General features: G+C 39.0%; 1 protein-coding gene across 7 annotated transcripts in view; it reads right to left on the bottom strand.

Annotated features, from left to right (window-relative positions):
- Positions 1-1,417: 1,417 nt before the first annotated feature.
- The window catches only part of SMAD2 (SMAD family member 2), an 83,925-nt gene continuing 74,235 nt past the window's right edge, over positions 1,418-11,107 (bottom strand). For all 7 annotated transcript variants that reach the window (XM_036078170.2, XM_078060367.1, XM_036078169.2 and 4 more), the window contains one exon: positions 1,418-9,643. In XM_036078170.2, coding sequence (XP_035934063.1) covers positions 9,520-9,643 — 124 coding nt within the window. In that variant the 3' untranslated portion in view covers positions 1,418-9,519. The remainder of the gene's footprint in view (positions 9,644-11,107) is intronic.

The following is an 11,107-nucleotide window of genomic DNA, read 5'->3' as shown; positions in this document are numbered from 1 at the left end:
CATGACATTTGCTTTTTTACAAAATAACCATTAGTTAAACCAATTCTACAAATATTTCCAAACCTATTCATCATTGCAGAAAATAGCTTTTAGGTAAGCCTTTGACTTCTTTTGGATTCCTACATTTGTGAATTTTTAATTTTCACTTTGGGCTCATCTTTATAGTCTGATGAAAAGGATGAGTCTGTTAAAAAGGAAGCTGGACAACTGCCTGCTGCAAATAGGTTCTTGAGTAGCAAATGAACACAGCCTTCACCTTGGACGTATCAGGTGCTTAAAATGACCGCACCGGAACACATCAGTTTGATGGTAACAGGACTGCTTCCAAACTAAAGGGCTTTCAATCTATTTTGAAGCAAGGGGGAAAAAAGGATTTGCCAAATGGGGATAAAAACCCAAACGTACCACATACATCCCCCCTAGTCTTCAGCCCCTTGATGAGTATGTGCAATTATGGACACTGGTTCTAATGAGAATCTCCTGGTGCAGAAAACCAGTTTCACAACAGGTTAATGAGCAGGAATGTTCCCAGGATGAGGTGACGGTGGAAAAGGATCTCCTCTAGCCATCTGTCAAGTGCAGTGATGCTGTAAGGTTCCTTTTAGATTGTTTATATAGAGTTCTATGGTGTGGCAATTTAAGTAGGATCTGTTTACATAGGCTTTTACCAATGTACCATGGTTGATGAAGCCATGCCAGTCCCTGGGCCGTTCAAGGCCAAGCAGGGCAGTGGATTTCAGCTTCTGAGGCTCCTTGTGTTGCATCCTAGTGTGTCTGTTTTCAATGATTTGAAGAAAGCAGTCTGCTAACCAGAGAAGTATTGATCCATCCAAGGAGCTGAGCTCTTGCAAGGCACAAAGGAATTGGCTGATCTAAAAAGTTATTTTAGCGTTTTCAATTATTTCATGTCAATATAACTAATTATGAGTAAGCTGTGTCTTACCTAAGATTTTTCAATGGAAATCTTACAAAAGTTTGTTTTGTTTTGTTTTTTGCTAAGAGTGTATTTGGAGAGTAAGTGTGAATTTCACCTTCTAGTCTGTTTTTGTTTGCAGCACAGATGATGTGTATCAGAGACCATTAATTCGGCACAAGCAGGCTCCGGAATAAACTAAAATGTGTAATTTACCAGCACTGTGGGGTGGCATTACCTGTGTGTTTTGGGGGGGGGTTAATTAAGCAGTACTATCTGTCTGCCAGGGAGGGGAGTAAACTTTTTATATAACGCTAAACTTAAAAAAGATGATCCCTTAATATCATACTGCCGGTATGTGAAATACACACACATTTCTCTGTTTCTGTATCATTGAGGGCATGGACAGCAAAATGTAACCCCCTCTAAAAAAGATCAGTTTAAATTAAAATCAATTAAAACAATTAAAAATTAATCCCATAATAACATGGTAAACAACTCAAATGGCTTTTTCTTTTTAATGCTAGGAAAAATGTTCACCTTTCAATGGTGAAAGTACTGTTAACACAGGTAGAGAGCAAACAAGGTAAAAAGTGAAAGCACATACAGACAACACACAAATATATATATAAAAATTGACCAGAAATCACAGGACATTTAAGCAATGTTTTCTTAAGTAGAACTATTTTTTTTTTTTTTGTACTTTAAATAGACTAAAATATTTGGTGTGGGCGGGGGGAAGGAAATCAGTATTTCGCAATTTTAACTTGAAAACCAGCTGCAATAAAGCCTCAGCTCATCGTTTAAAAAAAAAAGTGGAACCACGTCGTACTTTTGACAACCACAGGATTAAAGCTTACAAAGAACACATCTACCGTCTACATCACAGTGCACAGAGGATGCAGGCTCTGAGGACCACAGGCAAACAACAACAGACTCTGCATCCGGCATATTGCATTACAGAATTAATGCTCTAGTAGAAAAATCTCACCTCCCGGGGTTGGTGTCCTAGCTGGTAAGCACCTGAGGGGTCGGGGGCCACCAAAACTGAGGGCACTGCTCAGTCTGGATCAGGACACCCCTCACCTGCCATTGGCTGATGCATTCGGTAATCTCAATACAACATTCACTGAGAATAAACACTACATTCTGGCTTCCTGAGCAGGACAGTCTGGGGAATGTAGCAGAGGACAGAGCATGAAAGGCCAGATTTTCCCTCAAGCGAAAAGAAATCCACAATACCACTCAGTTTTCTCTTACTGTTAAAAAGTCAAACTTCAGATGAGATTTAACCCCATCAAGACATGATTTGTACTTCCATACACACCCAAGTTCTGAAGAACTTCGCTATCTAGTTGCCTCTTCTCTGTTTCATTAAACCCCCGGTTACCTTCCCTGGATTCCTAAGTGTTTGTCTCACCACCATGTTGGGTCCATAGCAGTTATTGGTTACGAATCTCACATTCCACCCACAGTAATAAGTGATTGGAGGACGCCTATCCAAATATTGGAAATGTTGACAACCCGAACACAGCTGAACGTAATTCCAACGATTACAACGTTTAAGGGAGTGAGGGTCAATCACAAAAACACCTAGGGTGACCCTTCCTCCCAGTGTGCCCAGGACTTCCCCTGGTTTGGAACAAAAAGTCCTGCAGCCAGGGAATGTCTCAGTCCCAAGCACCCCGGGGCCGTCGGTCACCTTGGGCGCACCACTCACTCTTCCCTTAGGATCACTAGGGAAAAGAATTCTCAAGAGCAGAAAGCTACCTACGCGGGCATCAGCTCAAAAAAATTTTTGAGGACACTTACTAATGGCTAGCTCCTAGGAAGTCCACTCATACCTTATTGAACGGTGTCGATTTTAATAGTCGGTTACAGTACCCTAAGCAAATGACTGCTCAGTGTATATAAAAGTTCATTCTTGAAACCTGTTTTCAGACAAATCCTCTAAAGGTCCTTCTGGTTTTGTCCAGTTACATAGTATTTCATGAATCTTTTTGAGATTTTCAGAGCTAAATGAATAAATCAGTTTTATATGTCTTTTCATTCTCTTTTTTTAGGTGAAAACACTCTTTGCCAAGTATTTCCCACATTCTTGCTTCATATACTGAAAAGACTGCCAACTGGAGATATTCCCCTCAGACTATAAAGGCCCTGAATTGTTACTTTTAACAGCGTTCTGCCAGAAGGTCTGGCCTTGGGAAGAGATGGCAAAGAGTATTCTCAGATATGAACATTTTTATTTTGCCTACAATGCTGTGATCTAGTTCAACAACTGCACAACTGCTTTCATCTTACCCTTTAGTTTTTCTTGTTTTGCCCTCTTGTATAAAAATGGTTAGTGTCACAGCTTCACTATCACTAATAAAAAGATACAAATATTTATGCCTTAAAGGTCAGGGTCAGAAAACCAAAAATGAAGCCTGAGGTAAAGTTGGTCTAAAAGTGACCAATTTGGGTTCTGCGTTTTGCCAGAAACAGGATTAAAAAAAAAACAAAAACAAAAAAACTTATATCCATGCAGGTTACCTACTTGCTACATATGTGATTATTTCCCCCAATTTTCATTAATCTGTATGTATATTAGTTACATAAACCAAAAAATGACTACATTCTTAAAGCAGGTACATACACTCACCAGAAAAGCACCATATTCTTTCTCACCAATGTATCTTTTTTGTTTGAATAATCCAAGAATGTGAATGATGAGACTGACATATTTCTTAAGGGACTTACTGAAAAATGGAAAATCTCTTTGGGAGAAAAGACTTTAGTAAGACTTCTATCCCTACAGACAGATGCTGAGAATCAACTTGCTGCTACGGCATTGTAAAGGGTAGAACTTAATATAGAACCAGAAATATGGCAAGTTATCTAGTGACTAACAGCATAAAATAGCCAAGAGCTTTAAAGCCACAGAGAGAAAGAAGAAAAGTGGAGTGTGAGATGGAAAATACATAATGAAGTATTTTTAGAATTCTAAAACTTCACTTTCGTCCTTTTATCAATATATTATGGATTTCATTGTTCAATAAATTATCTTTAATTAGAAATAGGAAGTAAATGCCTAACCCCCCACCCGAAAGAGCAAACTGAAAATGCTGGAGAAACTAAGAGCTTTTTTATTCTTTCCTCTTTTTTTGGAGGGTAGGACATCATTTTCCAGGAACTGTTTTGAAGAGAAATCTAAAAGTCCTTTGTCTGATATTCACGAATCCTTCTCACTGCCATTAGCCATCAGCATTATTCTTCCAAGGGCCCTTACATCTCAACCAGTGGCTGAAATTTGGGGTCTATTATGGATCTCATGGCAGCAAACCAATCGATGCTGAAGTTAACCTAGGCTAACACACTCTGGTCAGATCCTCTGTGAATCAGAGATGACCCAAAGAACTTTGGGAACTCCATTTCTGTTGAGTACAGCTAAGAAAATTAGATCTGAACCACCTTCGGCCAAAACTACAGCAGAACTTGACTTGGTGGTGCTACTTCCCACGGTATCTTAAGCAGCTTAGCAATCTTAAACCAAGAGGAAAAGAACAGGGAGAGGCAATCCAACATTTAAAAAAAAAAAAAAAAGTTAATGCTAAACTAGTACCTTCCAGAGACCACTGGATATATAATAATTTAATGAGTGGGTGTCTGTTGCCGTTTTGATGTTCATGAATTCCAGTTATGATTCTTAATTATCAAGCTGCCTAAAAATGGCATACTAACTAAACCACCAAATCACGACTCTGGCAGAATAAATAAATTACTCTGTGAAGATCTGAAAGGAAAATGTCTGCAAGCATATTAGGAAACTTTTACTGAGATCAGAGATTTAAACAACAGAATCATTCAACGGTGTTAAAATGTAAGCAGATAAATGACCCCTACTGTTCAGGTTTTTCTAGGAGTGTGTATGTATACATAAATCCATACACATGTTATACAATTTATTTCCTACTAAAAAGATTTAAGGCAGTTATGCTATATATAAAGTTACCTATAATATCCAAGAAATTACATGAACACATTAGACAAGTTATCATAAAGGCTATTATGAGGCTGTCTGTCTCTAGTACAGCTGACATTTCCTGGTTGAGGCTCCAAACACAGGAATTCCACTCCAAGAGATGATTTGTCCCTCAATCCCCACGCATAAAAGGTAGTCTGAACAGATAAAATATTCATGAAAACTTGAAAAGGAAGATATAAAAGGAACTCAACAGTAGGATTCTGACTACCTCTAGAGACCACTCACTACTGTCATTACTCTTGATTGTACTAAATACAACAATCCAATATGCTCCAAGGTGGAAATGGGCTAGTATTATAGGAAAATCATTAGCTGCAACTGCTGGAAAAGTTCCTAATCCTAAACAGAACTTAAAATACAATCTATAATTCATGCCCTTTGTTAGTCACAAAGACATTTAACTGGAGGAATTTCTGAGCCATTTGTAAGATTTAAGTGATTGACCAAGTGGAACAACATCTACTTTCATGGTGAAGAAATTAGGACCCTGGGTATGAAAAGCACCATCCTTTTTGGTCTTTAGTAAAGTTCAATGGAGAGAAACATTCTGATGTCTGCAGATAAAACATGGTTGGCAAGGAAGAGGGCAACCAGCAAGACCACAAGGGATACATTCTGTTATGAGAAGGGGAGGAAGAATACAGTTCAGTTGATGAATATCAAGAATTTAGCAAAGTAAAGCTCATGAAGCAAAGAAACTGGGCAATAATTTGTCATGTCTGAACCATCGATGAGTTAGATCAGAGTAAGAGAAAAGATCATGTGTTGCTTATGTCCACAGACTACCTAGTTATCTAAAGAGATACAGGAGAAATGGTGTGGAAGGGGGGCAGTCTGTGAAATTATCATGTGCAGCTACGAAAGTATCTGAACATAAAGACAAATTTTAAGTAAGGTGAACATTTTCTGTGTTACTTTATAACTCACCATCAACCAGACCAGGAGAGTACTGAGTACTGAATAAATGCTCAAGTGTTTAATTATTAAATAATAATTAAAAAAAGGCAGAAAGATCTTAAAGGTATATTTGGACAGCTTTCGGAAGAGGTAGAGAAACCAACTGGGCATATATAATCTTTTACTTGATTTCAATTAGCAAGAGACCAGACTGATTGTTTTTCACCTTCAAAGTCTTAGTCTTGATTGAAACCAACCTAAAAGGCACAAATAAATTGAAATTAAAATTATTTTGACAAAGGAGAAAAATCTGGTAAGTTCAAAGGCAGATGAATCAAGCAAAACTGATATGGTTTAAGGTTAAGAAAAACGCTAGATATTAAACAATTTGCAATTATGTACTTAGAATACAGAATAAGAGTACCGAATAAGAATATTTTTTCAAGAAAAATTAGGGAGATTTCCTTCTGGCAGAGTGAAAGGTCCTGAGAGAGGAGTAACCCCACAGCTTGAGGGCCAGGACTAAATCCTAGCCATCTTTTCATTACTCAGCACCTAGCACTGTGGCTGGGTGAAGGGCAGACATCAATAAATGTTTACTGAATGAATGGATGACATAATGTATAATTAGTATAACTGGTCTAGGTCGAACCTCATCAGGAAGGTTCCCTGAAGTAGGAGAAAAGAACACAAGCAGGGTTGTTCCAAAAGGTGGGCCAAAGTCCACTCATGTGTTTTAATCCTAAACAGTGCTTACACAGACTTTTCAAACTTTTTTTTTTTAGCCGTAAAACTCTTTTTTAAAAAGAAATCTATATAAACTCCATTACAGAATAAAAACGAAGCTGCCACTGGTTAAACCAAAGTCAATGGGAACGTCATCAGCCTCCGATTCCCTACGGCGGCTCTCAACGGACTTGACTGCAAACCACTGTCCATCTTAGAAATGTGATGGAAAAACGTGTTCATTCAGTTCTCACATGAAACCAAGAAAGTTACCAGCCCGGTGGAGGGGGAATTCTAAATAATGCTGCTCATTTAAACAGAGACAAAATTCAACATGGAGAACTTATCACTCAGAAGAATGAAAACAACCCCAATAAAGGGGGGGGAGGGGAATCAACAAAATTTAAGCTGCAGTAGACAAAATAGAATGCAAGAAATAGCGTCTCCTAAAAAGGCATGTAAGATTACTGAACACCAGTGGAGTCAACTGCTGGACAGGTGTTAAGTGCTCAGTATAACAGGTATTTCCAAAGAGCTGAGTCCCAGTTTAATACTGTAGGGATGATGCCCAACACAGTTGTAGGGGCATACTCACCGCTGGAATGCTGTCCTCGGCACTGCTTCGCTAAACACCTCCATCCAAGACTGACTAACTGCCAGGTGCTTCTGCCACTTTCAGAGTTGTTCTCCGCCCCCAGCACTGTTCCCTGACATCACTGCAAGTTCTTGAGGAAGTTAAAGCCTTCCAAAGGGCAGAGGCTGCACTGGCTCTCTCCAGCCGGTCTGACAGTAGTCATCCGTGGGACACAGGAAGCCATCTATCACGAAGTAAGGCCACCCTCAACTATTACATATTATAGAACCCTTCTGGTCCCCAAGTTTGGATCTGGGCAGAGACTTCTGTGTAAGCATGAAGACCTAATAGCGAGTTTCCTTCAAATGAACCTTGGCATTTGATGCCTTTCTCCTTGCCGGGAGTGCCAATCTCCCAGGTTCTCCCCATGGCCTGCTCCCCTTCTCACGTCAAATGTCAGCTCAAGCATCACTTCCTTAGAGAAGCCTTCCCTGCTATGCTCCACCACAGTCCCCTGCTTATCTCCTTCACAGACAAGTGAGCTAATTAAGGGTTATAGTAACTGATGTCTCAGCCATGGCCGGAACCGGATCGAACTTGTTCACCTTTACCCAAAGCAAAGAAAGTTCCTGGCGCACACAAACAGGTGAACAGTAACTATTTGTTGAAAGAATAAAAAATTACTATACCAAGTCTGCATGACCACATACATGTACAAATATAGGAAAATGGGGGAATACCTAGTAGAAAACAATCAAATGCTGAGAGTACTGAAAATGATACAGTAGAGGCAGCTGAATATGGTTTCAAAGAACAAGTACCAAAGGTATCTATCTCCAAAAATCTGAAAATTTACTAGGAGGGGGTCAGGAGTGGCTATTTTCCTTTTCTCAAGAGACGCAAACAAGAACTATTTAAACGGCAGAGTCAACATCAGACATAAGGATTATTTGCCACCGAATGGACTACCAACAGAGCTTCTGGAATCTCCTCTAGCCACAGAGCATAAAATGTCATTGGTTATAATAGTCAACCACACATTCAGGATTAGTTAAGAACAGCTCAGACTGTAGGTAATTATAGGCTAAAAAACTTGCTCAACTGCTTCTCCCCCAATGTTTAAAATTCTGAATTCATAATTATGTAAAATAACATAGATTTTACAAATTTAATACAACATACTTTAAAAACAGATGGCCCTTATCTGCTGATCATACCTCAGCATCACTTTTGTAGGTATTCTGCAGAAGCAATTACATTTACAAAAGGTCCATTTCATAATACAATCTGGTAATGAAATCAAATGAAAACTCAGAGAGCACTAGGTCTGCTACTGAAATATTTTAAAATAGCTTTTAAAAAAGAGTGTTTATATCTATAGATTGGCTTTAAAAAAAGGATAAATATACTGAAGTAATTGTAGCATTTCCCTGAAAATAATTATACTGCCATTTGTGTTTTGATGAGGTGTCAGGATAAATCAACAGACTGCTTGGTTACACAAGTCTATTACTATCCGTTGAAATCTGATGTAAGACAAAGGGACTTACCCCAGAATGAACTCGTACTGCGCCCCAGAACTAACTGCTGCTGGCAGTATCCGAGCCACCATGACTAGTGATGGATGTCATGCTACACAGTTTTGGTATCAGGGCAAAAGTGGGAATGGAAAAGAGGTCTGGAAAGATTTTCTGCAAAGTTTCCATCTAGTGAGATTTAGCAGTAAATAACACAAAATGAATGTTTAAGACCCACTGAACACATTAAGGTCAAGGATTTCAAAAGTTAATCCACTTTTCTTCCCCCAAGGGTTTATTTTTGGTAAAAGGCAGAAAAATTAGTTTTTCTACAAGGGAAATCTGCTTCTAAATGATAATTTGAAAATCTTGATATATATTATATATTAAAAAAGACGCACAAAAATAACGGAGAAGTGGGAATAACAGATTAGGTACTGTAACTTTATAAAGGCTTGCCTAAATCAAGAAGCAGCACACACACACCTAATTTATGCGAACTAAAAATGTATATAAACAGCACAATACTGTGATACTGGATCATGATACATTACCTGTACACATAACTACTACTGTTATTAATAAACCTTTGGGACACTCAGTTTTATGCCCAACAAGACATCAGTGAAGTCTTTAAAATCTTCTCTTTCTCCTGTATGGGAGGGTATTTCTAGACACTAATTTTCCCATCTAATATTCGAATATAGGAAACTGATTCCACAAGGTGCTTTAATTGATGAGACCTCAAGTGCTGTTTTCTCTCTTGAATTTTTGGACAGTAAACAGTCCATGGGGACCACACACAAATACTATGACAGAAGAGTTGTTACATTAAGTCTTTTGATGGGACTTGAGTGGTGACGAAGCTTTATGACATGCTCGAGCAACGCACTGAAGGGGATCCCATCTGAGTTAATACTTTGTCCAACCACTGTAGAGGTCCATTCAGATGAAGCTCAATCCAGCAAGGAGTGCTCGTTACCGTCTGCCTTCTATTTAAAAGAATACAAGAAAAGAATTATGAAATTAAAAGACCATGGCGATGTTTAGCGACATGCATTAAGAATTTAGATAAATTAAAAGGCTGTATATACTAAAACCAACATTCTTTTGAACAAGTATTAAGTCAGGATAGCTATTACTTTGAAAACTATTTAATCCTCAAAGTCTAACAAAATATTTCTAATGACTTTTTTTTTTTTTTGCTTTTAAAGAAATTAACAAAAACATTCTTTTCTCCTCAAATTAAAATTAGGAGGGTGACCTGACTACTTACCATCCAAACTGACACACCTTTAAGAGTGAAGAGAGTCACTACTGATAATCAGGCTAGGACAAGACTCAAACCAGGACTGTCCTAAGCAAACCAGCAGATACAGTCACCCTACTTACTAATCAACCACAGAGCAGAGGATCCTCAAATACCAAGTAAAGTCTAAATGGAACAGGGTTCAAATTTCAAGCATACCAAAAAAAAAGAATTCTGACCGAAGCTTATCACAGAATGTTCAGAGCTAGAGTTCGGCTTTCCCTGACTAAGCCAATGAGCAACATCCCCGGCTTTTAATAAGAAACACCTCTAGTACTTCGACATAATGTGACTGTGGGAACTATAAACTGTTCAATGACATCCTGTCACTTGCACGTACTGATCTGCGTTCTGCCTTATTTATTACATACAGTAAGTCGGTGAGTCAGCTTGCTCCTTCAGTGTGACGGCCCTTCAAGTAGGAGAAAAGGCCATTATCAACTCTTCATCTCCAAGTGACACATGTTCAATAAAATTTAAAACTGTATTTCAAAGGATGTGGTTTTCTCTAGTCAGCGCCCCACTATACCCTTCAGAGTTTTCAGTGTTCTCTAGCCAACTTCCAACGGTGCGTGTCTGCCTTTCTGTGCCTGAGACCTTCTCTGCTCTGGCCACGTGTGCAGCAGACCACAAGCGCTAGGACATGAAGCTCCCCGGTAGCAGCCCCCACCCAATGACACGGGAACTGGCATTTAAATGCCCAGTTTCCTTTCCTTCTGGGTGGGAGAATTCTGCATGTTCGTTACTGTTTCCCATGTTTTCTTAGGGGAATAGCTCTAATGACCCACCCAATACAGCAGATGGCTTAATAATGCTTTTGGCTGCCTTCCCTCCCCTACCTCACTTCCCTACTTCCTCCTTCCTTACCAGTGCTTCCTCCATTTCCTGAATAAACTCCTTGCATTTGAATCCTTGTCTCAGGGTCTGAGACACACACTGTGAGACATGCTGATATGCGATCATTTCTAAAACATGATACGTGGAACATAAAAGCACAATCTCAAATCTGACCCGTACAAACTCACTACCTTATTTTGATTTAGATAGTACACTTTGGTTTATGCAGCTTAAAATTGCACCAGCACACTTCACAAGTTAACTCACATCATCCAGGAGGTAGAGGCAAGACTGACCCTTATCCATCTTC

Source organism: Halichoerus grypus, chromosome 13, assembly GCF_964656455.1.
Source record: "Halichoerus grypus chromosome 13, mHalGry1.hap1.1, whole genome shotgun sequence".
Lineage (NCBI taxonomy): Eukaryota > Metazoa > Chordata > Mammalia > Carnivora > Phocidae > Halichoerus > Halichoerus grypus.
The sequence above is the reverse complement of the archived record's forward strand: the minus strand, read 5'-3'. Positions and strand labels throughout refer to the sequence as shown.